The sequence below is a fragment of the Amblyomma mixtum genome, unplaced genomic scaffold, assembly GCF_055824585.1.
Source record: "Amblyomma mixtum isolate Tamu unplaced genomic scaffold, ASM5582458v1 scaffold_27, whole genome shotgun sequence".
NCBI classification, from domain to species: domain Eukaryota; kingdom Metazoa; phylum Arthropoda; class Arachnida; order Ixodida; family Ixodidae; genus Amblyomma; species Amblyomma mixtum.
In genome coordinates this window covers 51243-79180 of record NW_028317724.1, presented here as the reverse complement: position 1 = coordinate 79180, position 27938 = coordinate 51243, and the positions used below count along the sequence as shown (strand labels likewise).

The window sequence follows — 27938 nt, the reverse complement described above, 5'->3', positions numbered from 1 at the left end:
GATGTTAAGCTTCGCCCCTAAGAGTGGAACGCGACAGCGTCTTGCAACGCTGCCAAGGAGTCCATAGAACGCCATCGCCCATTCGGTTCTACGCCTCGCTCGTCGGTAAATTGGTTTTTGAGGAAAGGAAATGTATCTGTCTCTCATTTGTCGGTGGACACCTAAACCTCGCTGGAAGGGAATGGAGGAGGATGAGAGTGAGTGAAGACACCGTATTCACTAGACGCGCCTTTGTTCATTCCGAACCATCGAGCTGGCATGGCGAGCTTCCGGCCACCGAGCGTGACGGACGCAGGATCATGAGCTCCGGCGGAGCGGCGATAGCGGCACTTGCTGGCCGCGGAAACAGGTTAGCTGCCGACGCAGATCAGGAATATGAAATTGTTTTGCCTACCTTGCCTCAAGGACGTGTTGTTCTTAACACGGTGTTTCTTCACGGAGACGTGAGAGCGAGGCCCTACAGGGTGGAAGATTTTCGGGACGCCCTGGCCAACGCTGGTGCGCTCCCCGACGTCGTGGCGTTGGGGGCGTATCAGATTAACCACGTGTGGGCGGTGACGATGAGCACCTCAGAAGCTGCGAAGAAACTTGCTGCCTGCAAAGAGCTACAAGTGAAAGGGCGCCGGTGCATTATTTTCGACCCTGAAGATCAGCAGGTAAAGCTGCGCCTGCATTGGATGCTGCATGGTGTGGCGGACGAAGACATCCGGACTGCTTTCGCGGCGTTCGGCAACGTGACGGAGGTGACGCGGGAGCGTTGGCGTGTCCAAGGCTTGAAGGAGAAAGGCTCGACCACCAGGACCGTGCTACTGAAGTTGAAGCCGGGGATTAAGGTGGATGATTTGCCACACCAGGTCCGAGTAGCCGGTGAGCTGGCCCTCGTTGTTGTCCCTGGGCGACCGATGCAGTGCCTGCGTTGCCACGGCACGGGTCACGTTCGCCGCGACTGCAAGGTGCCCAGGTGTTCCCTGTGCAGGCGCTACGGACACGTGGACGCGGACTGCGTCCGTACCTACGCGTCAGCTACCGGGGTCGGAAAGGCGAACGACACTGCGGAACTCATGGACATCGCCGAGGCGGAGGAAGCAGCCACTGGTACGGACGAGGCGGGCAAGTCGGCTTCCACACTTGCGACGTCAGGGACTCCCAGTGACGACACCAAAGCGGCCGACGAACCAGAGAGCCAACAGCCGACGGGAGGCTCCCTCGGCGTCTCTAACGAGACGCCAGAGAACGGAGCGTGCCCATCAGAGCCCGTAGTCGTCGAGGGAAAGGACCTGAACGAGGACCACCACGAGAATACCGGCGCCCGCACAACAAGCGTCACGCCCCCCCTTAACACCCCGGCGAAGCGTTCCCATGACCAGGCCAGCCCTGAAGGGGACAAAGTGGTAGCACCCGGCGTCGAGGAGCCCCCTGCAAAGACGACTCAAGCCCGGCGTTCGTCGTTACGGCCACGCCCAAACCATGCGGCTGACAAACGGTACTCCTCTGCAGGCAAGGTCCTACTCGAGCAGACTGATGTTCTTGCGCCGGATGATACCGGCGGCCACAGTAGCGTCTAGCGGCGCGCTAGACGTGGAACGTAAGCACCATGCTGTTGGTTCCTTCCTCTTGCGTAAAAATGGCTCCCGCCTCCGCCTTTAGAGTCGCTACATTGAATGTGAGGGGCCTGGCGGCAAGGAAAAAACAAGGTCAGGTGTACCGACTTATTACGGAGCGCGAAATAGATGTATTGGCCGTGCAGGAGACGAAAGTGGACGGCAACGAAGGAACCGACAGCATGGTGCGACGTTTCACGACTAGATTTTACGCTGTCGTCAGTCAAGCAGTGGGAACATCGGCTGGATGCGTGCTTTTTGTAAAGAAGATGCCGGGGCTAGAGGTGCAGGCTTATTTTTCGTGTGTGTATGGCCGGTGTATTGTGCTTGATTTTTGTCTGAACGGCAATGAGTGGCGCATTGTTACTGTGTACGCGCCGAATGTGGTTGAGGAAAGGGTTGCCTTTTTCCAAAGCCTCCAAGAGCGCCTTTGTACGGAGAGGCGGCTCATTGTATTAGGCGACTTCAATTGTGTTCTTAATGCGCGCGATAGGTCAAGCATCCGGGGGTTTCGAGACAGGAGCACTGAAGTGTTGATGCGAATGATCGAGAACGGAAACCTTGAGGATGTGGCTGAACTTATTGAGGGTGCGCGGACAGTGCAGTTCACTCATTTCCAGGGCTCAAGCCATGCACGGCTGGACCGCATTTACGCATCAGTCGACCTTGCCCCTGTTTGCAACCATTATGAAGTTGTGGGAGTCTCCTTCTCAGACCACTGTTTAGTTGAGTGCTGCCTGGGAAGTGTGAACCGAAGCAAGGCATTTTCGTGGGAAATGTGGAAGCTAAACAACACGCTTCTTCAAGACGAAATCTACTACAGAGCAGTAAAGGATGAAATAGGTAAAATAAACCCGCGCAAGAACCTGAAGATTTGGCAACAGTGGGAGCTAAGTAAAGAATCTTTAAAAATCAAAGCAATAGAAAGGGCGACATGTATCCGTTATAAGGAAAAACAAGACGAAGCTGAGCTAAGGGCACTGCTTCAAACGCTGATGAAGCAGGAATGCAAAGAGCCTGGGAAATGGATAGAAGATGTCAGGAAAACAAAACAAAAGATAGAGCTTATGGAAGAACGGCGTTATCGCGGAGCACTAGTGAGGGCAAGGGCGGAAGACACAGCTGCTGGCGAAGCGCCATCGAAACGTGCTCTTGGTCTAGAAAAAGCGCGCGCTGAAAGAAATCACATCGATAAAATAGAATGGGCAGACACTGACCACATCTTATCGGCAGACACTGACCACATCAAAGAAGCCTTTAATGAATACTACCAGAGGCTTTTTTCATCGACTCCTGTAGACGCAGTAGCCTTTACGCATCAGTTTCTTGGTGCAATGCCACGGCTTGACGAAGAAAGCAAAAAGAAAATGGAACTAACAATAACTCACAGCGAGGTAGAGCACGCGATAGATCAGTTAAACCTAGGAAAATCACCAGGACCAGATGGATTCAGTGCGGCATTTTATAAAGAATTTAAGCACGAAATTGCCCCAGTGCTGTGTACAATTTTCAATGAAGCCTATAAAATAAACGTATTGCCTCCGTCTTTTGGGATCTCCCATACAGTGCTCATACCTAAAACGGATGATATAGAGAAATTACAATTGGTTACAGCGTATCGACCCATAGCACTCACTAATGTGGACTGCAAAATTTTTATGAAGGTATTGGCGCGTAGACTGCAGACAGTGATATCGGATATTGTTGGACCCCACCAGACATGTGGAATCAAAGGGCGCTCAATTTTTTCCAACATTCACAAAGCGCGCAGTGTGCTTGAAAGCTGTGACGACATCAATGGGTGAGTAGCGATGCTTCAGATTGACCTTGAAAAGGCATTTGATTGTGTTTCTCATGAAATTTTGTTTACCGTTTTAGACCATGTGAACGTCGGTTCAGTTATCCGTAAGGGTGTAGCCCTGGCGTATCGAAACTGCACGACGAGACTGATTGTTAACAAGAGTTTGGGGGCCCCCATTAGCGTGCAGCGTTCGGTGCGTCAGGGCTGCCCCCTCAGCCCTCTCTTGTTTTGTATTTACATCGAAACGCTGTGCATGAAAATCATAGAAAACAGTAGTATTAATGGCTTTAGGTTACAAGCAGCTGAAGTTAAGCTGCTGGCCTATGCAGATGACGTTGCAGTATTTACGGTTGATCAGGGGAGCATAAGTGAAGCTGTCGGGTGTGTACGCGCGTTCAGCGAAGTCACAGGTAGCGGGGTTAACTGGTCCAAGTGCCTTGGCCTCTGGCATGGATGGTGGCCATCCCACCCGGACCATTTCGCCAACGTACCGTGGGCGACGACCCCGGGCAAGTATTTGGGCGTTCCGCTCGATGCTTATCGCGATAGCGAGGACTATTGGAAAGAGCAAACTAAAGACGCACGTGACCGAGCTGGGAAATGGAAAGGCACCAGCCTTTCAATTTTCGCCAGAGCTACAGTCTGCAATCTTTTTTTTTATTAGCAAACTCTGGTATGTGATGCAGGTTTTGCATTGCTCGCGTGTGAACGTTCAGAAGCTACACAGGATTTTTGCAGTTTTCATATGGGCGTCCGAATGGGAACGTTGTAGCAGAACGAACCTGTTCCGGAGGGTAAAAGATGGGGGGCTAGGGCTAGGGCACCTCTTTTTAAGGCAGCTGGTGAACCGTTTTTTGTTTTTTCGCGACGTCACAGACCCGTTCTTGCGCACCGTGTGCCAAGTGAAGCTGCGGCGATTGCTGCCGGAGTTTGTGGTATCCACAGAAGAGCTCTCTGGTGGAACTTTTGGTTACTACAAAGAGATTGTAGCAAGCGTTCGGTTTCTTTCGGCACGTTTTTCCACCGATTATTTGTGGAAAAGCAAAAGGAAAAAGTTGTACAATGATCTTTGTGATATTGTTTTCCCAGAGCCCATGTACAGGGCCTTGTACAGTGGAGGCCCGGGAGGGGATGTTTTAAAAAGGGTGAAGAAAATGCAGGTGCCACCAGGAGTAAAGACTTTCTTTTTTAAGTTACATACCGGGACGTTACCAGTTAAAAAGTTTCTAGAGGGAAAGGATTTCTTTTTACCGTGGGGATCGAACTGCTTAATTTGTAAACAGCCTGAAACAATAGACCATGTTTTTTTGCACTGCTGGGAAGGGGTTTATTTTTGGGACGTGTTACAAAGGACCATAAAGAAAGAGCTACCACTTGACGCGCACGGAATTCGCTATTTAAGCACTGATAATGAGGATGGGGCACCTTTTGATCTCATAATGCTCTTGGGCCTCCACTGTATATGGCGCTCCAGAATGGCAGGCTACCATTGTGACAAAGACGCACGACCGGCCCGAATTTATTTTCGGGAAAGCATGGACTGGTTTCTTGCAATCCAAAAAGTAGCTGCGGAGCCTCCCGAGTGGCTCTCAAGACTAGAGCCGTTGTGTATGTTGCGAGAATTTTAAGCTGACGAAGCCAGTCTCGTGCTGGCTGACCACGACAGTGTCGTATGTATATAGCGTTATGTGTATTTTTGTTGTGCAATGTCATGAGCCAAAGACAGGCAATAAAGAAAAAAAAAAAAGCTGGCATGGCGGAGTGGATAGCGTGGTCGTCTCTCACGCCGAAGACCGGGGTTCGATTCCTGAGCTCGACCAACTTCTTAATCGATTTTATTTATTTATATGGCCTGACTAGTAAAGCTAATTAGGCTAATTGGGTAATTAAGCAATTAACTAAGCTCAGTCCCACTTACTTGGAGCATCACTATACGATCCCTTCAATTGGTTGTATGGTTACTAGCCAAAGTGCAGTTGGCCCTGTTTGAAATTCGCGCACTGTGACGTCACGACCGTTTCCACCATTTGAAAAGCGTGACATTTTTTGTCGACAACTGCTGCTTACAACGATGAGACATTAAAGGCTTCCGCCTTAAAAAACAATTTGAATGCCTTGCCTACCTGCCACCCTCTTGAGGTTATGGGCCATCTTGTGCACATAGGGCACAACTTCAAGCGGCCTTTTGTCCAGAGGGATCGCCTCCTCTTGGCCACGCACCTTGTTCCGCAGTTTCCACAACAGAGATTCCGCCGCTGCTTGGAGAACGGGTGGTGGAAAGCCTGGCTGTTTAGAAGAACTTCTTGTTGGGCGAGTTGGTGCATTGCTTGAAGGAACCGAGTTGCGCTATAAAAACGACAGCCACAGGAAAAGCGAAGAGACAGACAGAGCGCAAACTATCAACTGAGTTTATTTGTGTGAAAGTGCCTTATATAGTCAGAATCGCAGCAAAAGAACAAGGGGAATGAGAGAGGGGGTACAGCCAATCAACTCCTGGTCAACAACAGGTGCGCAGAAAATGGTTTTCCTTATTGTACAGTTTTACAGAAGTGTCGCTTACACATTTATCTTACACATTAATCTGCTTAAGCAGATTAAAATACTAGGAACAAGTAAAAACAAAACAGCGCGGGAGATTTTGGAGGCCTATCACATAAAAGAAAACGGTGATAAATGTGTAAGCGACACTTCTGTAAAACTGTACAATAAGGAAAACCATTTTCTGCGCACCTGTTGTTGACCAGGAGTTGATTGGCTGTACCCCCTCTCTCATTCCCCTTGTTCTCTTGCTGTGATTCTGACTATATAAGGCACTTTCACACAAATAAACTCAGTTGATAGTTTGCGCTCTGTCTGTCTCTTCGCTTTTCCCGTGGCTGTCGTTTTTATAGCGCAACTCGGTTCCTTCAAGTAGGTAAAAAGCAGGCTGGAGACAAGGCGGTCGGCGACTACGGCATAGTGTCTAGGAACAGTAGGGGAGAGTTATTAGTAGAGGATTCTGGGTTTTTTGCGCAAAAGACACGACACAAAAGAAACGAGGTAGACGTGTCGTGTCTTTTGCGCAAAAAACCCAACTAGCCTGCAAAAACATACTCGCAAGTTATTAGTAGAGTTCGCAGATAGAAATAATTTACGGATTATGAATACCTTCTTCCGCAAACGAGCAAACAGAAAGTGGACGTGGAAGAGCCCCAATGGTGAGACTAAAAATGAAATAGACTTCATACTGTGTGCACACCCTGGCATCGTAGAGGATGTGGAGGTCCTCGGTAAGGTCCGTTGTAGCGACCACAGAATGGTAAGGTCTCGTGTTAGCTTAGATTTGAAGAGGGAACGGAGGAAACTGGTCAAGAGAAAGGCTATTAGCAAGTTAGCATTAAGAGGGAAGGTAGAGGAATTCATAATGTCGCTGCAAAACAGATTTTCCGCTTTAACTGAAGAAGACGACCGTAGTGTTGAAACAATGAATGATAATCTTACAGCTATCGTTACAGAGTGCGCCGCAGAAGTAGGTGGTAGGATTGTTCGACAGGATACCAGCAAGCTATCTCAGGAGACTAAAGGTCTGATTAAGAAACGTCAAAGCATGAGGACGTCTAACTCCACAGACAGGATAGAACTAGCAGAGCTATCGAAGTTAATAAATAAGCGCAAGGTAGCCGACATAAGAAAGTTTAACATGAAGAAGATCGAGCATGCTCTAAGGAACAGAGGTAGCCTAAAATCAGTGAGGAGAAAACTGGGCATAGGTAAAAACCAGATGTATGCGCTAAAAGACAAACAGGGCAATGTCATCAGCAATATGGATAAGATAGTTGAATTAGCCGAAGAGTTCTACAAAAATCTATACAGTAGCGAATCTAATCATCAAGTTACTGAGGGAGGCAGTCGAGCACAGCAATGGGACATCCTGCCAGTAACGAAGGAGGAAGTAAAGAAAGCCTTAGGAGCAATGCAAAGAGGGCAAGCAGCTGGTGAGGATCAGGTAACAGCAGATTTGTTGAAGGACGGAGGAGAGATTGGGGTACAAAAACTAGCCACCCTGTATACGCAATGCCTTGTGACCTCGAGAGTACCAGAAGCTTGGAAGAACGCTAACATTATCTTAATTCATAAGAAAGGAGACGTCAAGGACTTGAAGAATTACAGCCCAATCAGCTTATTGTGCGTTGCCTACAAGGTATTTACTAAGGTAATCGCTAATAGAGTCAGGACAACCTTGGAATTTAGTCAACCAAATGATAAGACAGGCTTTCGTAAAGGATACTCGACAATAGATCACATTCACACTATCAATCAGATGATAGAGAAATGCGCAGAATATAACCAACCCCTATATATAGCCTTCATTGATTACGAGAAAGCATTTGGCTCAGTGGAAACCTCAGCTGTCATGCAGGCATTGCGGAATAAGGGTGTAGAAGAGTGTTATGTGAAAATATTGGAAGATATTTATAACGACTGCACAGCTACTATAGTTCTCCATAAAGTCAGCAATAAAATTCCAAAACGGAAAGGTGTCAGGCAGGGAGACATTATCTCGCCAATGCTCTTCACTGCCTGCTTACACGAGGTATACCGGGGACTCGAATGGGAACAGTTGGGGGATAAGAGTTAATGGAGAATAGCTGAGTAATTTGCGATTCGCTGATGACATTGCCTTGCTAAGCCACTCAGGACAAGAACTGCAAAGCATGATCAATCAGTTAGACAGGCAGAGCAGAACGGTGGGGCTAAGAATTAACATGCAGAAAATAAAGTAATGTTCAACAGCCTAGCAAGGGAACAGCAGTTCGCCATTGGTAGCGAGGTGCTGGAAGTAGTAAGAGAATATGTCTACTTAGGGCAGGTAGTGACCGCAGATCCGGATCATGAGAGGGAAATAACTAGAAGAATAAGAATGGGGTGGAGCGCATATGTAAGGTTCTCTAAGATCATGAATGGTAGCTTACCAATATCCCTGAAGAGAAAAGGATACAACAGCTGTATCCTACCGGTACTCACCTATGGGGCAGAAACGTGGAGGCTAACAAAGAGGGTTCAGCTTAAGTTAAGAACAACGCAGCGAGCTATGGAAAGGAAAATGATAGGTGTAACGTTAAGAGATCCAAAGCGGGCGGAGTGGGTGAGGGAACAAACGCGGGTTAACGACATCTTAGTTGAAATCAAGAGGAAGAAATGGGCTTGGGCAGGGCATGTAATGCGAAGGCAAGATAACCGCTGGTCCTTAAGGGTAATGGAGTGGATTCCAAGAGAAAGCAAACGTAGCAGAGGACGGCAGAAAGTTAGGTGGGCGGATGAGACTAAGAAGTTTGCGGGGATACAGTGGCAGCAACTGACAAAGGAAAGGGTTAATTGGAGAGATATGGGAGAGGCCTTTGCCCTGCAGTCGGTGTAGTCAGGCTGATGATGATGATGATGTGATGGGTTCATGCACATTTTTCTCTTTATATGCTGCCAGTATATGTATATGGCAATGATTGTGACCTGTTGTATTATTGTGATGTGACGCCCCCCCCCCCCCCCACCCCCGCCCTTATGTAATGCCCCACTACTTAGGGGTCTTTAAGTGTCAAAAAATGATGATGATGATGATGATGATATGGTGTGCTTGAAGGTCGCACAGGATGCAGGCGTCCCGGCGAAGTTGTGGGCGGCTTGAACCGCTGACACTGCACGCAGGTGGCCACGTAGCGCTGAACCGTGCGACGCATTTTTGGTCAGTAAAAACGTTATTTGGTGCGGTTAAGTGTCCTGACAAACTCCATGTGCCCAGCCATGACGTCATCGTGCACTGCGTGTAGAACAGAGGAATACAGAGGAGCCGGAACGACGAGGAGGAAGTGCGCACCTCCAGACGAGTAATTCGTTTTATAGAGTGAAACGTCCCGAATGCAGAAAGGGCTTGCGGATTTTATTTATTTATTTTATCCTCAGGGCAAAGCATTACAGAGGGGAGTGGGTAATGCATAATAACACTGAAAATAAAAACAACAGCAGAGAACAACAAATTGTCAAAACATAAATAAGTCAGAATAAGTGATAAACACATGTTATCATTCGATAGAAGCGGCAACAGCAGTCCGAAACAATACAGGGTCAGGAATTGTGGCAACTGAAGAATGAGGGTGGTTCCAGTCATATGACGTGCGAGGAATAAAAGAATCCGAAAATGTTTTAGTTTTGCATGTAGAAATGTCTACCCTATATATGTGATCTGTGCGGCGTGAAATATATGAAGGGGGAAAAGTAACTCGCAGCGAATGGACTCATGATGAAATATTTTGTGAAAAAGGCACAGGCGTGCAATTTTTCGTCGTGATGCATGTGAAGTTAGGCCCAATGTAGTCTTCATAGCCGTTACGCTTGACGTACTCCGGAAGTCGGAGAGAATAAAGCGCGCTGATTTGTGTTGTACGATCTCCAGTTGGTCGATCAAACTCCTAACACCAGGGTCCCAGAATGATGACGAATATTCTTGTTGTGAACGTACGAGTGTGGCATAGAGTAGAAGTTTGATGTTAGTTGGGGCTGCGTGAAAGGTATGTCTCAGATATCCGAGCATGCGATTAGCTTTGTTAGTGATGTGCTCAATGTGCGCATGCCAGCTAAGGTTAGATGTAATATGAATTCCGAGGTACTTATATTTTATAACTGAATCAAGTAGCACACCATTAAGAGTGTATACGGGAAGATCACTATTAACACGAGAAATGCTTATAAGTTTGCACTTTCCAGCATTCAAAGCCTTATTCCAAGTTTTGCACCATGTTGAGATAGTCGGGGGCCGGGTGTCGGGATGTCGGCTCACGGGCTTCGGCAAATAGCGGCACCAAGTGCTGATCCTTGCGTTGTTCGGTATAAAAAGTGCCCAGATCTGGAAACTCTTGGGAAACGGCAGCGAGATAGTCGTCAAAGTTTTCATCATCGGAAGTAGTAGTCGCGAGATGCACACTGCGTCGGCGTGTTAGCGGCCACTTTTGTAAGACACTTTGAAGTTGAACTCATGCATGGATAATGCCCAGCGGGCCAACCGACCGCAGGGGTCACGCAGATTCACAAGCCAGCGCAAATAATGATTGTCTGGGATAAGAAAAACTTGGAGACCATGGTTAATTGCCGGAAAATTAGCCTTGAATAGCGGTAGATTGTCTTTTTTGTTTCGTGATGTAGCTGCTAGGAGGCTTAATGCAATATGCAGCAACATATGGACACTTATTCGAGTGTCACCCAGACTTCGCGCACTTTTACGTGGGAAGCTCCCAGACACCCTTAGAGCGTGTGGGGGTAGCGGTCTCGGACTCGGAGGAGATGCCCTCGGCTCAGCGTGGCAAACTCAGCGGAGACCAGCCACCAAGTGACAAGAGGTTTTTGGGCGTTTGGTGCCCAGCTTTCGCCGGTCGCAAGCCAGAGAATGGGTTGGAGCCAAAGGTTCACAAAACAAAACAAGGTTTATATAGCAAAGAGACGATACAGAGGATTTCACAATCACTAGTGCAAACACATACAAAGTGATTAATAAAACAATGCAACTCGTGCAAAGTTAAACTCGAGAGAGAATACAATACAAAGGCAATATTGCACCTAAAGTGCCCTAACACAAGAGAGAGAGGTAAACAAGCAAAACACAATTTGTTCACCGGGCACTGCGGCAGTCCGACGACCAGAGTTCCATGACGATGCCGTCCCGCAGACTGGCGACCGTTGCCTCGTTGGTCCGATGCTGGCCGAGTGGTGTTTTCCCGGGAGTCGAACGGGTGCGCTTCGACGAAGCTTAAACGGCGGTCCGGACTGACTGATAGCTGTCAGCGTCCTTCTTTTATAGGCTCGCTCTCACGTCTGTTTGTTCTACGCGCCAAAGTAGGCGCGCACATACGCTTAGCATCTCCCGTGCTGTCTCCCTTCCTTTCTCTCGCCTGCCGCGCGTCCTCATTGGTTAAAGTCAGGAGTCGTTTCGCGAAGGTTCCAGCGTGTTCTAGCGTGGCGCCGTCGTGGCGGCGTAGCCGACGTCCGATTGCAGAGGGGGACGTGTCTTAGTGCACGCAAGGCTACGCCCTTTCCCCCCGTCAGCTGTAGAAGCAACTCGTCTGTTCCAGAGAATTCGGCGTGGATGACTCATTCCTTCGGCGCACGCCGTGGCGGTGCAGAGAGAGGCACGCGCTCGGCGGGGCTTTCCCTCTCTCCCGTTGGGCTCGCGCCGGCGAGACGCCGTGCGCGCGGCGGTTTTTCTTTGTTTCTAAAATGCGCCGAATTTTGTGACACTGCCCCTTCCTTTAGGAATATTGTGTAACGATATTCACAAAACACAAAATTCGCGCGCACATGCATGCGCTCACAATGTCTGTGGCAAATGCCAAAATACATACATCAATACCTTGATGCTTTCACATACATAACACAGTACAGTAGACAGGTTGCACTTCAAAACACGCCTCATTTCGACGGTACAATTCGCGCGCACATGCATGCGCTCACAATGTCAATGGCGAATGCCAAAGTACACACATCCATACCATAATGTTTTCACATACGTAACTCTATGCAATGTTCACAATGCACATAAAAACACGCTGCGTTTGGGCAGTGCATTAACACAACATTGCAAACAAGAAGCACTCATGTATGAGGCATACTTTCGCCTATACTTCCAGATTCGGCCTACACCGTGGGCTCGGAACAGGACTGTTTCTCTGGAGCTTTCAGTCGCGCTTTTAATTCTCTTTCGCAAGCGACTGCGGCTTTTCTTTCTGTCGCAAGCTCTGCTCCTCTTTCGCCTTGTGTTGAGGCTTCTCTTCCTAACGCGGTTTTGGCTCCGCTTCCTACTCGTACTCCTGTCTGGTTTCGTGCCCAGACTTCGAGTCCTTCTTTCTTTCCTGTGGTTAGCGCGTCTGTTGCGAACAAATTTAACGCCAGTTCGCTCACGACGGCTACACTTCTCGTGTTCTCCTTCTCGGCGCGCGCTTTTCTGTTTGCGTTTGCGCCTCCACACTGGGTCCTTGCTGTAGGCTGGGCTCGTTCCTCTGAGCTTCTTTCTGACCTTGCTGCGGTGCTCGTGCAGCTCGCTTGCATTCGGCTCGGCTGTCTTCAGCTTGGTTCTGTCTGTGTCCATTCTCTTCCTGAATTTTCTCCAGGGCTTCTGCTTTTCGGCTTCACCTGCTTTGGTGGTGTCCGACTGATTTCTCTTTCTTTTTACTTTCTTCCGAACTCTGCTTTGGGCTGAGCCCGGTTCACTGACGATTGCGTCATCCGAGTTGTTCTGTCGCGATGAAGCCACTGGTTCAGCTCTCTTTTGTTCTTCGAGGACTGCACTTTCTTCTTCCAAGTCCTCATTCCTTTTCTTATTCCTTACTACTCTTCGAGCGTAATGCTCAGAACTCGGCTCAGGAGTCATTGGAGAATCATTCTCCTCACTTCTGAATTCTCCTTCCCAGTTCCTTGCTTCAGTTGGTCACTTTCCGTGCAGTCGTAAACAGACCTTTCCCCAGTCTGTTCTTTTCCTTCCACTGCACATCCTCCTTCGTCAGAGGCAAAAATTTGCTGGCCTTCCTCGCAAGCACAAATTTCCTCGCCTTCCTCATCGGGAAGGCCCTCCTCGCTGCTCAAGGGTTCACTCGGAACGGTTTCCGTGTATTCGCTGAGTGCGCTCTCCTGAGCTATTACAACGTCTGAGCTTTCACACTCAGTGCCCCTTAACCCCTCTTTCTCGTGGTCGGCGCTGCAAGACTCAGACACGTTGCACTCGGAATTCTCGATGGAGGTCCGAACTGCTTCGTCGCCGTCATCAGGCGACTTCTTTATGGTGCTCTCTGACTGAAGCGTCAGGTTGTCCTTTACTTCAGTGCGTACTACCTCAGCAGTAGCTACGCTTTCAACTTCCTGAGGAAGCGACACTCCGGTCGGTTCTTCCCTCTCTGTGATTTCAGCTGCAGGAACAGGCTGTTCCACAACCTCATTCTCACTAGTGGAGCCAGTTACAACCTCTTCCGTGGTTGTCAAGGAATTAACTTCCTCTCTCTTCCACCCGGCCTCTCCGGGGGTAAGCTCCGCTGGCTCCCTGACGTTCCTCAAACGCCGAATTTCAGCAATCTTCCTCTGAATGATTGCCATCTCTATTTCAAAAGCTCTTTCGGCTGCTTCTTCTCGCCTTTTCCTTTCTCTCTGTTCTTCTTCTCGTTTTTTTTGCCTCTTTCTCAGCGGCTTCTCTAGCACGCTGTCTTTCTTTCTCCCTTTCTTCTGCTTTTCTCTGCCATTCTCTCTCTCGCTCCAAAGAGAGCTTCTCCGCCTCTTCTTGTCTCTTCTGCCATTCTCTTTATCTCTCTTCTCGAGCTCTCTCTCTTTCTTTCTCGGCTTCTTCCCGAGCCCTCTCTCTTTCTTTCTCGGCCTTCTCTCTTTCCTGGTCCACCCATTTACGCAGTTCGGCTCCGGTCATCCCCATCTGGAGACCGGCCTCTACTAGCTTCTTTAGCTCCTTAAAGCTCATATTTGGAGACCGAACTCTACATTCAAGGCAATGAATGCCTCTGCACGGTGAACATCACTAACCGCTTCGGCGCGGCACCTCACAATATCGCTCTGCTGCTACACTCGTTTACGGCTCGTAAACTCCTTCCGACTCTTTCTCCGTTCTCTGTGCTTGCAACACCAAACGTCCTGTCGCGGACGCCAGAATATATTGTCACCCAGACTTCGCGCACTTTTACGTGGGAAGCTCCCAGACACCCTTAGAGCGTGTGGGGGTAGCGGTCTCGGACTCGAAGGAGATGCCCTCGGCTCAGCGTGGCAAACTCAGCGGAGACCAGCCACCAAGTGACAAGAGGTTTTTGGGCGTTTGGTGCCCAGCTTTCGCCGGTCGCAAGCCAGAGAATGGGTTGGAGCCAAAGGTTCACAAAACAAAACAAGGTTTATATAGCAAAGAGACGATACAGAGGATTTCACAATCACTAGTACAAACACATACAAAGTGATTAATAAAACAATGCAACTCGTGCAAAGTTAAACTCGAGAGAGAATACAATACAAAGGCAATATTGCACCTAAAGTGCCCTAACACAAGAGAGAGAGGTAAACAAGCAAAACACAATTTGTTCACCGGGCACTGCGGCAGTCCGACGACCAGAGTTTCATGACGATGCCGTCCCGCAGACTGGCGACCGTTGCCTCGTTGGTCCGATGCTGGCCGAGTGGTGTTTTCCCGGGAGTCGAACGGGCGCGCTTCGACGAAGCTTAAACGGCGGTCCGGACTGACTGATAGCTGTAAGCGTCCTTCTTTTATAGGCTCGCTCTCACGTCTGTTTGTTCTACGCGCCAAAGTAGGCGCGCACATACGCTTAGCATCTCCCGTGCTGTCTCCCTTCCTTTCTCTCGCCTGCCGCGCGTCCTCATTGGTTAAAGTCAGGAGTCGTTTCGCGAAGGTTCCAGCGTGTTCTAGCGTGGCGCCGTCGTGGAGCGTAGCCGACATCCGAGTGCAGAGGAGGGGGACGTTTCTTAGTGCACGCAAGGCTACGCCCTTTCCCCCCGTCAGCTGCAGAAGCAACTCGTCTGTTCCAGAGAATTCGGCGTGGATGACTCATTCCTTCGGCGCACGCCGTGGCGGTGCAGAGAGAGGCACGCGCTCGGCGGGCATTTCCCTCTCTCCCGTTGGGCTCGCGACGGCGAGACGCCGTGCGCGCGGCGGTTTTTCTTTGTTTCTAAAATGCGCCGAATTTTGTGACATCGAGGCATATACCTTATACTAGAAACAAGATCGGGAGCAGTGGTTAGTAATAGATACAATATGTTGGAGCTACAACATGTCACTCTTGTTGATTCTGTAATTACTTTCACCATGAAATTCGAGCAAACCATTGCAAAACTCGATGACTCGGGTGACCCAATGCTTTCAATACTGGAACAGGGAAACTGAAATCCCCCAACAGAAAAACTGGTAGGTTAGGAAACCTGGCAAAAATACCATTTAAAAAAGTCAAGATCATGGCAGAATCTGATCTGTGTAGAGGTTGCGCGGTAGCAAGCGCAGGCTATAAACTTTTGGTGGTTGATTGTTATCTGCACGCAAACAAATTCTGAAGAGGTGGCAACATTCACATGAAAAGAGTATGCATTCAGACACTGCTATTAATACGCAGCCACCACGGCCTGAAGCGCGGTCACAGCGAAATTTCATGTTTCTCTGCGATGAAAAGAGCTCGTTGTCGCGTAGAGAACTGTGCACCCAAGTTTCCGTTAGCACGACTATGTCAGATGATGTAGTGTTGGATACACAAGACAAATAAACGCTGTTACGCATGACACTACCTACGTTAGTAAAAAGAATCGAGATATATTTGGGCTATCGTGTGCGTTCATGCGCACGATCGGTCAGCTATGCACAAGGACTAAATTGGGAACTGTCGGTGAGAATACGTGTTCTATTTATCTCCCGGACACTGCCAGTGGTTGAGCAGTACACATAGAACTTACTGTTCAAAATAAGTTGATTATACCGGAGGCTAAACTTTCCTTCGGGAGCTGATTCTTTACAAAACCCGATAAGCTTTTTACGCGCATACATGGTAGATGGAGAGATATCTTCAGTATTCATTCAATTTTCCCCAACCATTGAAAACTTTTTTTTGTTTTATAACGGGCAAGCTTGACCATTATAGGCCTCGGCTTTTCTGAAACGCTTGCACCTCTCCTGTGAGCACGCTCAAAGTCTGCGTCCTGTATATTTATTGACATTTCATTCTCTATTACGTTTTTTACCATTTCTTCGGTCTGCGCCCATGTCTCATTTGGTATATCTGATATATTGTAAAATAATAGATTATCCCTGCGGGGTCTATCCTCTAGATCATTGAGTCGTGCCTTAAGCGTCTCAGCCTCCTTCATTGTACTTTCAGTGATCTTTTTCTCAGAGGCAATGTTCTTCAGACACGACTCTAACACCTCATGCCTATTTTCTACAGAGTCTAGTCTGCCAGAAATCTCAGTAATTTCAGTTTTAATTTGTTCTGATTGCGTGACAAAGCTTGAACTGAATCAAGGATGCGCGCCTGGCCAATTTCAATACTAGAAGTCTGTTCTTTGAGATCATGAAGGGTATCAAAAATAGCAATCAGTTTCTGCTGCCGCATGGGTACTAGGACCAGGGGTGCTATGCTGGAAGGCCCGAGTTCGCTGAAACTCGGAATCTTCCCGAGCTCTGGCGACGCCTTCGGATGAGTGAACTAATGGTAGCAAGACAAAATCCTACCCCCGTCACGCCTCCAACTTCATTGGGTTATCTGGATATATTCCGTGCTTTATCATCACATCGGCGCCACCTCATGGGCTCCTTGGGCGGTCTACAAAGAACGGGTCACGTGAGCCAACCGCCGGTGCACTTTTCATTTGTGTGTCGCTCCATCAAGTGCATTGCGTTTGCAATTAGACAAACAAGGTTTGTTGAAATTTATAATGCACTTAGTACATCTTTATAAGCATTTTATAGTGTGCAAGATTTGGATTTAAAGCTCTTTAGAGTGATTCATGCATTATTAAATTTTGCTTTGTACCGCGAGGGAACGCTACCAACGCTACGGTCCCGTCATCAGCTGACTTGCCAATGGCGACGAGGCACATGTGCAACGCTGTGAAGGCTACGGAAGTAGTCCGCAAAAAAAAAAATAAAGAGAGGTGTATTACTCCGCGCTGTTCTGTGGCCGTGTGGTCTAACGCGTCGCTCCGTAGAGCCGACAGGCAATTGGAGTGCGTGGGTTCAAATCCCGCATGGTAAAACTTATTTTTTCGCAGATTTTTTTTTCATCGCAAGTTGAATTTCGCGTGACCTGAATGAGAAAACTCGTGTTGTTCACAATCGCTTTAATATTATTCCGTGTTCTGAAATGAACTGCATGCATCTGTTCATTTGATGCATACCGCGTTAATGTGAGCTGTCCGAAATTCGTTGTCAATGAGCTCGCACCGGCTTTTGGTCAGCAGTGGCGGTTTTCTTCCCGATTCTGCAGCACTGTGACCATACTTTTTAGATGCAGGCGAGAGGTTTGTGCGGAAGATGACATTCATTCGTCGGGTTTAATTAATTAGCACCGTGGTGAGTGCTCTGCAGTTGCCCCATTAAAAAGTGGCCGTCTGCAACTTTCGATTTCGCCGTTGCCGAGGAGCCCACTTTTTTTTGAGCCGCTCTTAAGGTACCTGGCATGTTATGAATTGTTCTGTGCAACCGGTTAGCGTCTGATCCAGTCTTCGCCAAAATAGTCTGGGACCGACTTTGGCACTGTGCTGTAGAATAGCCCAAATGACTTGGCGACAACAATTATTTTTGACTGATCGCAAAGTTCAGAAGCAAGATGTCTGTTAATTTAGAATGCTGGTTTATTTATTATTCTTATTTTCACGCATTAAGAGCGCCGCTAACAAGCGAATAGAAGCTCTGTAAGCATTGAGAATGGTTCGGATATTGGGGTAAATAAAATGTAACCACGTTCAATGAGTGCTAAATCAAATTTCTGGCAGCTACTATTTCTAAGAGGCAGTAATAAGCAATTCTATATAACAAAAACATGAACTCAGTTTTGTGTTTATTTTTGTATTTTAAAACAATATAATGCAATACTTTTCTAGTGCCTTAAAATTACCATGTATTGAGGATTATTCAGGCAAATTTTAAGAAAATTCGATGATGATGTTTGTTTTTAAACCCAAGTCAAAGTTGTCACTTTTTTGGCGTTTTTGAACTTCGGCCAATTTTGAGACCGTACTGAAAACTATCTGCCAAGTCTAGAGCAACAGAACTTGCCTGAGGTGAGTAAGAACAGCTGAAAAATACTGAGAAAAATATTCAGTGGGAAGATCTTTAGGCATCTTGCCCTAAGGCTGCCCTGAAAAGTGCCTTTTTTGCATCGCATAGCTCCAGAAGCGAAGTTTGCAATTTTTTTACTCTGAAGGTTGAAAAAGCAAGCAAACAATTTTTACTTTGTCGCATTGTACAAGTTGTAAAGAGGTTCTGAAAAAATATTGATGCGCGGAAAAAATTTTTTGTGCATGGAATGAGGCTTCGAACTTGCAACTTTGCGAAGTGCCAAAAACGACATTCTCCACCTCTTGTGACGTGCGATTTTTTTCCGAGAAAACTACGAAACTTCTTGCAAAACTAAGGTTCATTCCTTTGTGTGGACACATTTGCCCATCATATATAAAAATTTCATTGAAAACAAATAAATGGTCATGGGACCTCGATTACCGTTCTTATCTGAACACGCCCAGTCTGTATTCAATGAAAAACCTTTAATAAGTTATAGGCGTAAACAACATTGCGGTGTATTATGCCATCAACACTGCCAGCAACACGCGGAAAAATGTGCATTTAGCGGCTAGCGTATTTTTCAGCGGATTATGAATCTTTATTTGGTGGGTCTCATTGTTTTGGCGAATTACAGGTTTTTTCAGTGTATTTTTAGTGGATCTGAACAAAATATAAACTTCTGTCATAAATCTAGGTCTAAAAGATGCCTGCAGGTTATGTGCGAGGAATTGTAGGAGTGATTTCAAACAGCGGCAGCCATCTGGTCGTCTGCGATGCCTCGGGCGACTCAGTTTCGTTGGCGTGAGTAGCCACTTGACACGCTTTGAGGTAGTGCCCACGGGTATCTTCGCCGCTGATGCCCCTTGTGCGCGCCTGTCTGCACGTGGCTGCTCTAGGCTGTCAAATGATCCCATGCATTGCTCCATGCGTAGACCCTGTGAGGCGTGCGGCGATAGATCGCAGCTTTAGAGAAGGCTGCCGGATACAGTAGAGTTCTGGACTACGGACCCAGCCGCGCTCCCCGAAATATGTCACTCTATAAAATAAAGGTTTGCTCTCTCTCCCCGGCGCTGGTTGGTACCTCGGTTGACACGTACCCTGCTTCACCGCATGGTATAAGCGCGTCTTGTCCTGGCGTAATGATTCTCAAACACTCTGCACTTTCAGGGCTCTCACTCTGTTTGCTCCTTCTCTTTCTTCTGGCTGCTATGTGTTCGATGCAGAATAAACAGCACTTGCGTTGTCTCTGTTGCTTGGCCAGAAATTCCAGTCTCGTTGCCCGGTGCGCACGCGTGTGTGGGAGGGATATCATGCCGAAAACGCCGAACGTGAAGTACGCTCAAAAGTTTAGAGACGAATGGCTTAAAGACCCCGACCTACGCAGTTGGCTTCGCTGCAAGATAACCGATGGACAGAAGGCTGCCGAATGTAAGTTCTGCCGTTGCCAACTCGGGTGCAAGTACACCGATTTGAAGGCGCACAACGATACCAAAAAGCACCAGAATGCTGCTAGGATATTTGGCCTATCGCAAAAGCAGATTACTTTCTCGAAAACAACTCAAAGCGATGCAGCGAGCACAGCAGAAGGTAAGGCGGCGCTGTTCATAGCTGAACATTGCAGCATTATTACGGCTGACCATCTCGCAGAATTCATCAAGAAGACGTTCCCAGATAGTGCGGCTGCCCAAGGCTACCGAATGAAGAGGACTAAATGCACTGCAGTGCTTAAAAATATTATCCACCCGCACTTTAAAGAAGACCTTTCATGTGACATTGGAAACAGCAAGTACAGCATCATTGTTGATGAGTCAACCGACATTTCGGTAAAAAAGTATTTGTAAATTTGCATAATTTATCACAGTGAAGCAACGTCATCACTAGTGGCAACTTTTCTATCCCTTTGCGTCCTAAAAAGATGCGATGCACGCGGCATTGTTGAGGGCATAAAATTTGCACTGAAGGACCACAATCTCAAACTGGAAAATTTGGTTGGAGTTGGAACAGTCAACACAAGTGTCATGACAGGTGTGAACAACGGCGTTTATCAGCAGCTAAAGGCCGATGTGCCCCATCTAGTTTTGATTCGGTGCGTCAGCCATTCGCTCCAACTGGAGACATCAGCCACCGAGGCAGAAGGACTACCAAGAAGCTTAGATTACCTCGTTAATGAGACTTACAATTGGTTTGCTAGGTCTTCGTCCCGGCAGCAAGCTTACAAAGAACTTTTCGGCCACCTAAATAGCGGGGAAGTGCCTTTAAAGATCCTGCAAGCTTCTTCGATCCGGTGCCTTTCGATCGCGACAGCGGTGGAGCGAGTTTTGGACCAATGGGATGAGCTGAAGGCGCACTTCCGTACTGTTAGGACGACAGAGAAGTGCTACAGTGCAGAAGTGCTGCACTCCATGTACTGTGACGACGCCAACAAAGCTTATTTGCTCTTCTTGAAGCCAATACTTCAGGAAGTACAAAGAGTTAACAAGTCCTTTGAAGCTAAGAATGCGGACCAGACAAAGCTCCTGGACGAACTCGCATGACTGTTGTCCGCCCTCATCAAAAAAGTGGTGTTTCCGACTGTAAATGTCGACGCAATCACGACCAACGTAAAAGATCATCTTGATCCGAAGCCATGCTTATAGGCTACCTGTTTGAAAAACACATGCAGGAATTCAAGATAGCTCGCTTTAATCCGGAAGACGAGGACATATTGAGAAGGCGATGGATAAATTTCCTGGTTTCTCTCATCGAACAGATGCGCCAGAGGCTTCCTAAGACAATTGAAACGTTGCAAAACGTAGGACAGTTGTCGGTTGAAAAAGCCTTGCAGTGTACTTAAACCATCACTTGTACCACTGATGGAAGCGGTAGGTGTACCAGCAGCGAAAATAGATGCGACAGAAAGCCAATGGAAGAGCATCACAACTGTCCCGTGGACGAATACATCCTCGACTGAGAACTTCTGGTGCGAAGGAAAAAATTATAGGGACTATTCTGGCGAAAACCCATTCAGTCAACTAGCGGACTTCGCTATATCAATGCTTCCTCCCCTACTCCAACGCGGAAGTTGAAAGATCGTTTAGTCAACTGGACCTGCCGAAAACAAAACTACGAAACAGGCTCGCGCCAGCTACAGTGAACGCCATTATGGTGATCAGAGCGGGACTGAAGAGGAAAAACAAATGCTGTTTTGATTATGAGCTGCCAAAAAGGGTTACCCGACTCATTAGGTTGTTGTGGTGTTGTGTTGTGTTTAATGGCGCATAACCGACTAAGGCTATGATGCGCCCCGCTCAAGGTATGGAAAAATTGGTTTGAGCAGAGTTTGAAAACAAAGTGGATAAAAACGGTTGTGTAAAGGGCTTAAAAGTTATTTTTACTACCTAGTTGATGAAAGAGAAGCATTTTAGAAATGTCGGATAGCAAAAACATTTAAAGATTGGGTAACCTCCGCGGACATCGTTGGCTCGGCAAGGATTTCGAGGCTCCCAGCAACTCAGATAAAGACCTCAGCCTGCTTCTTATGATTCAGAAAGCGGCTGAGGTGTATAACTAGGTAGTAAAGCACAGGGTGAGTAAATTAGAGCCTCTGAAGAATACTAGGTTCCCTTAAAAAGCTGAAAACACATCGTATACTGACAAGTGCATCTTGACCTAAAATCAATGCTGGATGAAAAGGAATGCGTTCTTTGTGAAATGTAGTCAAAATGTTTTTTCCTTTAGTGATTCAAGTTTCGTACATGAGAACAATATGTGGTTTAGTGTTAGTTCGTCTCCGAACTTTTCACAAACAGGCTTGTCTTCTTTTGTAAGTAGGAAGTTGTGTGCGAGATGCGCGTGTACAATACGGAAATGGCATAAAATAACTTCGATGAATCGTTTTTCGTGTGAGCACGATTTCCATTCGTCTATGATGGGGTTTACTAAATGTATCTTATTATTCCTTTCAATATTCCATTGCGAATGCCATTTATTTCTTAGCCTACACTGTAACAACTTCATAACATCTTTGTAGGGAATGTTCACTTTCTTTATTTCTTTGTTCCGAGCTTTTCCAGCACATTCATACGCTTTCTCATTGCTAGTGATTCCAACGTGGCTGGGAACCCAGAAAAATTTTATGTCTTGTCCCTGTATTGTGGCGCTTGTTATGTTGTGTATGATATCACCAATTAGAGGTGTAACAGTAGCTTGGTTTGGGCTAGTTGGTAACAGTTCTTCGAAAACATACCGCAAAAAGGACACAGACGACACAGAAGTGGACAGGACAGGCGCTAACTTGCAACTTTATTTTCGAAATGCCACCACGTCTAATATGTAGGAGCCGATCACCACCACCAAGCGATGAGCATGCGCAAAGAGAGCACAATCAAGATTACAGCGTGTGGAAAATAGCAAAAAATTACGATAAATTAAGAAAATGAAAGCACGGTGCCCGGGGAACACTGAAAGAAAAGAGACATCGTGTACTGAAACTTACTGCAAAAAGCGCTTTTCAAGCTTGTCAAGGTTAAGAGCCAAACAAATAACGCGGCAGAAAGGGGAGATAAATATAGATCGACTAAAAGATGAAGGGAGTGTGCAAGGCTCCACACTAGGACAACCACGTGGTGCAGAAAGACAGAATGACAATGGGGAAACTACATTTACGGGCATGGCAATGGAAGTAAAAGATAGCAGAAAATTAGGCCGAAAACAGATAAGGGCTGTGATACTAGACATAAAACAAAAAAATGAAAAAAATTTAAAAGCTAGGAAACTATGACGTATATGTATATGAAAAAATATAGAAAGACCGAAACAGAAAAGGATAAAACGAGAAGTATAAAGCTCAAGTGTAGAGGGCTGCACGCTAAAACAACGAGGGGGGGGGATGCAAATATGAGAAATGTAAATAACAAAAGAAGTAAAAGTCAATAAAATGCCAAGGAATAAAAGCAGCGGGAAAACGCAAAGGAAAAGCAGGACCGTTCCAGTTCACAACAACAAGAAAGCGCGCTTACGATAAGCAATCTTGAGACATGGTTCACACCTACAGATAGCCATCAAGGAATTCAACTTCACTGTCCAGTAATTGAATAGAAGGTGCGCTGATGCACTTTTTCCCAGCTTTTTTTATAAAATACGACTCCATGACTTCACGCTCTGTTTTTCCTTGAGCTGACGTCAAGAATTCTGTTTTATCTATTTTTGGATAGCATCCGCTCTCTTGCTCTGTGTCACATGCTTTGCAATGGTCGACCAGGTTACTTCCTGATTTGTTGCGTACGCATAATCTATGTTCTCTGGCCCTCTCATTGAAGCATCTTCCTGTCTGCCCAATGTAATGACGCCCGCAACTGATAGGAATTCTGTACACAACGTTCGCCTTACATTTCGTAAACTTCGTTTGATGTTTCGTCGTGCAGTCATCTCGTTTTACCATTTTCTTAGTGCAGACCTTGGAAAGCTTACATGGGGCAGAGAAAACTACCCGTACATTATAACGCGCTGCCAACTTCTTGAAATTATGTGAAAACCTATGATAATATGGTATTACCTGGACAGGAGTCTTGCCTTTCATCTCTTCACTCCCCTGCTCACTCAGGAAAGCTTGGGGGCTTTCAGCTTTTGCAAAAGGCTTTCACACACTGCCAGTATAAGGTCTACGGGGAATCCAGCCTCCTGCAGGCGCCTGGATTGCTCATGGATGCTAGCGGCCATACGGTGCGTGCAGGATTTTGTAGCTGCTCCGTGCAGACATGAAGACTCGATACCCCGCTTAACAACTTTAGAGTGCGCGCTGTCAAAGCGTAACAGACGTTTTTTGGTTCGTGGATGGTACATCCAGCAGATATTAAGGTTGGTGAAATGTAATTAAATATCTAAGAACTGAATACGGCCATCTGTAGGTGATTCCCAAGTGAAATTTAACCCGGCACTGTGCTCTGAAAAAGTGCTCAACACTTCCTTGACAACGTCGCATTTTCTTCCATGACATTTGCTAAAAATAATAAGGAAATCATCAACGTATCTGAACACTTTTAAAGCAGGACGATCAGAAAGATTAGCTTGAATGCGTTCAGATAAGTGGTTTGGCGACGCAACTGGTTAAGGCTATGGGTCTATAAATGCTAGGAGAGGTTGGGGGTTTACTAGGTTTAAGAAACGGTACAATAATAGCTTTCTTGCAGGCTTCAGGTATTTTCGCAGATACCCAAACTGTGTTAAAGAATCTTAAAAGTGCTTCTACGGCAGGCTCGGAAAGATGGACAAGCATTTCATAATGTATTTCTTCGGGTCCTGGAGCAGTTTTTTTTGCCGGAAGATAGTGCTCTATTGATATCTTGGAGGGTAATTAGACTATTGTATTTTTCATTTGCACCTCCACTTGTTGGGGGCATCTGTTTTTCAGCTGTGTTTTTGTATTTTAAAATGGACTGCGTACAGTATGATGAACTTGAAACTGCAGCGAAATGTTCCCCCAATATGTCTGCCCGTTCCTCTATGCTTGTTTGTGTGCCAGGTGTTGTTAAAAAAGGAATTGTGAATGGTGAAAAGTTGCCGTTTAATTTTCGAACCTGCTCCCACATTTTTTTGGATGTGATTTGACTGTTGATAGATGAAACATAATTCTGTCATGATGCTTTCTCGGCCCTGCGACGGACGTACCGAGCTTTAGCTTCTGCCTTTTTAAAATATAAGACATTTTTATGTGTCGGATACTTGCGGAATTTGCCCCAAGCTCTATTTTTTGTTTTTTTGCTTCCTTACAGTCTTTTGTCCACCATACTTTATGGTTTTGTCGCACCACTCCTGACGACTGAGGAATAGCTGTGAATGCGGCAGTTATGATAAAATTAGTGAACTTTTCATTTATCTGGTCGATGGAGAGATTTCCTAAAACTATATTTTCTAAAGTTGCCTTTGCTCTAAAAAGTGACCAGTCGGCGAGGTGAAGCTTCCAGCGCCGCGGACTTGTGGGGATTATTTCCGGAGGGGATGATAAAGTGATTATTATAGGGAGGTGATCGCTGCCATATGGGCTGTTAATGACGTCCCATTTAAAATCGTTAGAAACAGAAGGTGAACTAAACCAGGTCATTGAAACAGGTTGAAACAGGTCAGGAATTGAAAGAGGAATTGAAACAGGTCATTTTCCCTGAGGTAGGGGAACGGTATGTGGCTTTTTTGTGTATTGAAAAGGCATACACTATTTGTGAGGATAAAATCTTCGAGTATTTGACCTCTAGAGTCACAGCGCTCGCTTCCCCAAAAAGGGGAGTGAGCGTTAAATTCCCCAAGTACTAGATATGGTTCTGGAAGTTCATTTATGAGTTCTTCTAGATCGTTAAATGTTAATGTAAAATGTGGAGGAATATATACACAACAGAAGAAATTGTTTTATGGCTGACGACACTGGCCGCAGCGGCTTCAAGTTTTGTTTTGCGTGTGATTTCTCGAGCAAGGACGCCGCTGTGCACGACAGTCGCGACGCCTCCATAGAGTCTATTTGCCTGCTCACGATCGCGTCTAAAAGTTTTATAATGTTTCAGGATTGTGGACCTAGGTTGGTTTCCTGAAGACATAAGGGTACAGGCGATATTGACCCTAAAATATTTATTATGTCATCATAATTTCTAAATATTCCTCTACAGTTCCACTGAACTAAAAATTCCATGTTTATGTTTTGGGGTAGGAACGACACGGGATTTACTTATGTTCTGGGGCCGTTATGACGGCCCTGTCTTTTTTCCGCTCAAGAGAGCTGTTTCGCCGCTGTAAAGCAGGCGGGCTGGGGGTTACGTTCATCACATCGCAAGAGATGCTGGACGACCGCGGAGAAGCCGCGGGTTTGTGGCTGTCAGGCCTCCCCCGACGGGGGGAAGTCCTGCGGGATGCCGACCCTGGGCCGGCACTCCCTCCCTTGGAGTTGGCAGAGCAGCCTTCGCTGTCCCTGCCTGGGGCGTGGATGGCCCTGCCACAGGCGCGGTGGAATTGGTCTCGGCAGGTGCCGGAGTGCTGTGTGGTGCTACGCCCCTGTGCACCACATCAGCGAAGTTGGGTTTTGCTGTGATGGAGGATGAATTGTTAAGCGCAAAACGCCTCCTCGCTTCTTTAAATGAAATGTTTTTTTAGTCTTCATGGTAATAATTTTTCTCCTTTTTCTAGGACGGACAAGCCCTGGAGTACGCAGCGTGGTCTCCTTCGCAATTTGCACAGCGTAGTGCTGCGTCACATTCCTCAGACTGGTGGTCCTTTGAAGCGCATTTCGCGCAGGTTTTGCTGCCGCGGCAACTCTGTGACCCATGGCCAAACTTCTGACAATTGAAACATCGGCGGGGATTTGATATGTAGTGCCTGACGTTGACTTTCAATATCCAACTTCCATCGTTTCGGTTAAGCTGCTGTTGTTAAATGTGAGGACCATGTGTTTGGTATCTATTTCCTTGTTATCCTTGCAGATTTTGATCTTGCGGACGTCAATTACATTTTGGTCGGATAGTCCTCGAAGCATTTCAGCTTCTGTTAGATGGATAAAGTCACCTTCTCAGACAACGCCTCTGAATGTGTTGAGAAATCGGTGGGGAGTCCCGGAGACAGAGGTGTCCCCTCTAGAAGCAATGTTTGAGAGTTTTGAGCACAGCATGCTCTCGCGCAGTTCAAGGAGTAGGTCACCGCTGGCCAGTTTTGATATCTTGTAGCCAAGCCCTAAGATATCTGTTAAGCATTTGGTTACAAGAAATGGGGATATTGTTACATGAAACTTTGTGGATGTCTGTTTCTTTCTACAAAACAGTCTGGAGCCTCGTTCAGCCCTCTTTCCAGAGAGCGATCTGGTTTGGAAAGGGCAAGAGCCATGAAAATTTAGTTTTTCGGTCATGGTGCCAGCCACCCACCACGGAGCCCAACAAGGGGACGCGACAGGAACTTAGAAGCAAGTCCTGCCCACGCCAGCTGTACACCGTAGCTATAACCAAATATGACGAAACTCAAAGTAGTTGGTCACACAAGGTTAAGCTTCGCCGCCTGGAAGAAGGAAAAGGCCAATAAGAGAGGAGAGGACGAGAAAGTTTCGAGAAAGAAAATAGGAAAGTGAAAGATGAAAGGGAAAACAGGAAAAGGCGACTGCCGATTTCCCCCGGTCGGGAAAGAAAAAAGGAAAGTGAAAGATGAAGGGGAAGACAGGAAAAGGCGACTGCCGATTTCCCCCGGTCGCGTCAGGCCGGAGGTGCCGTCTACGGGAAGCTGGGGCCAAAGTGGTGTGTTGCCTCCGCCGAGGGGCCTTAAGGGTCCAAACGCTCGGCATCGGCTCAACCACCCGGATCCCCTTTTCCCCGGACACGGCGATGCCCCCCAAGGCCAGGCGCGGATGCTGGGGTCCGTGGTCATGCATTGCTCACCATCATCCCCCTGCGGGGATGTCCCTGCGGATGCTCGGGAACCCGTGGGTCGCCACTCGCCAACGTCTGCATGCTGCAAACGTCCCCCTGTGGGGATCCCGACTACAGCGGACTGGGAGAGGCGTCTACGTCAGGAAGTGCTGTGTGTGAGCCAATTTTTCAGGTGGATGACGACAACAATCCCGATGACGCTGCTGATCCGCTTGTGTTTTGACTCTGCTTCAAAGCTTGCGTGGCGTAGCTTATGGCTAATATTGTTTTTGCACACCCCGATGTTCTGATTGTATTTAAGTTGCAGTGTGATTGATATCCCCACGTCTATGTGTATTCCTTGTAATTGCTATCTACATATTTTTAAAATAAACATCTGAAAA

At 47.0% G+C, this 27938-nt stretch overlaps 1 protein-coding gene across 1 annotated transcript; it reads left to right on the top strand.

The window, feature by feature from the left end:
* The first annotated feature begins 1 nt into the window (after position 1).
* On the top strand, positions 2-27880 carry LOC149324509 (uncharacterized). Its single transcript, XM_089565461.1, has 2 exons — positions 2-1483; positions 26333-27880. Exons 1-2 carry the CDS (start codon positions 192-194, stop codon positions 26490-26492), a joined length of 1452 nt encoding a protein of 483 aa, XP_089421587.1. The 5' UTR covers positions 2-191; the 3' UTR covers positions 26493-27880.
* The last annotated feature ends 58 nt before the right edge of the window (positions 27881-27938 follow it).

Coding starts and splice junctions, on each gene's coding strand:
- LOC149324509 (XM_089565461.1), top strand. CDS start 192: ATGAGAGTGAGTGAAGACACCGTATTCACTAGACGCGCCTTTGTTCAT. Junction 1,484..26,332: donor AACCATGCGGCTGACAAACG/GTACTCCTCTGC, acceptor TCCTTTTTCTAG/GACGGACAAGCCCTGGAGTA.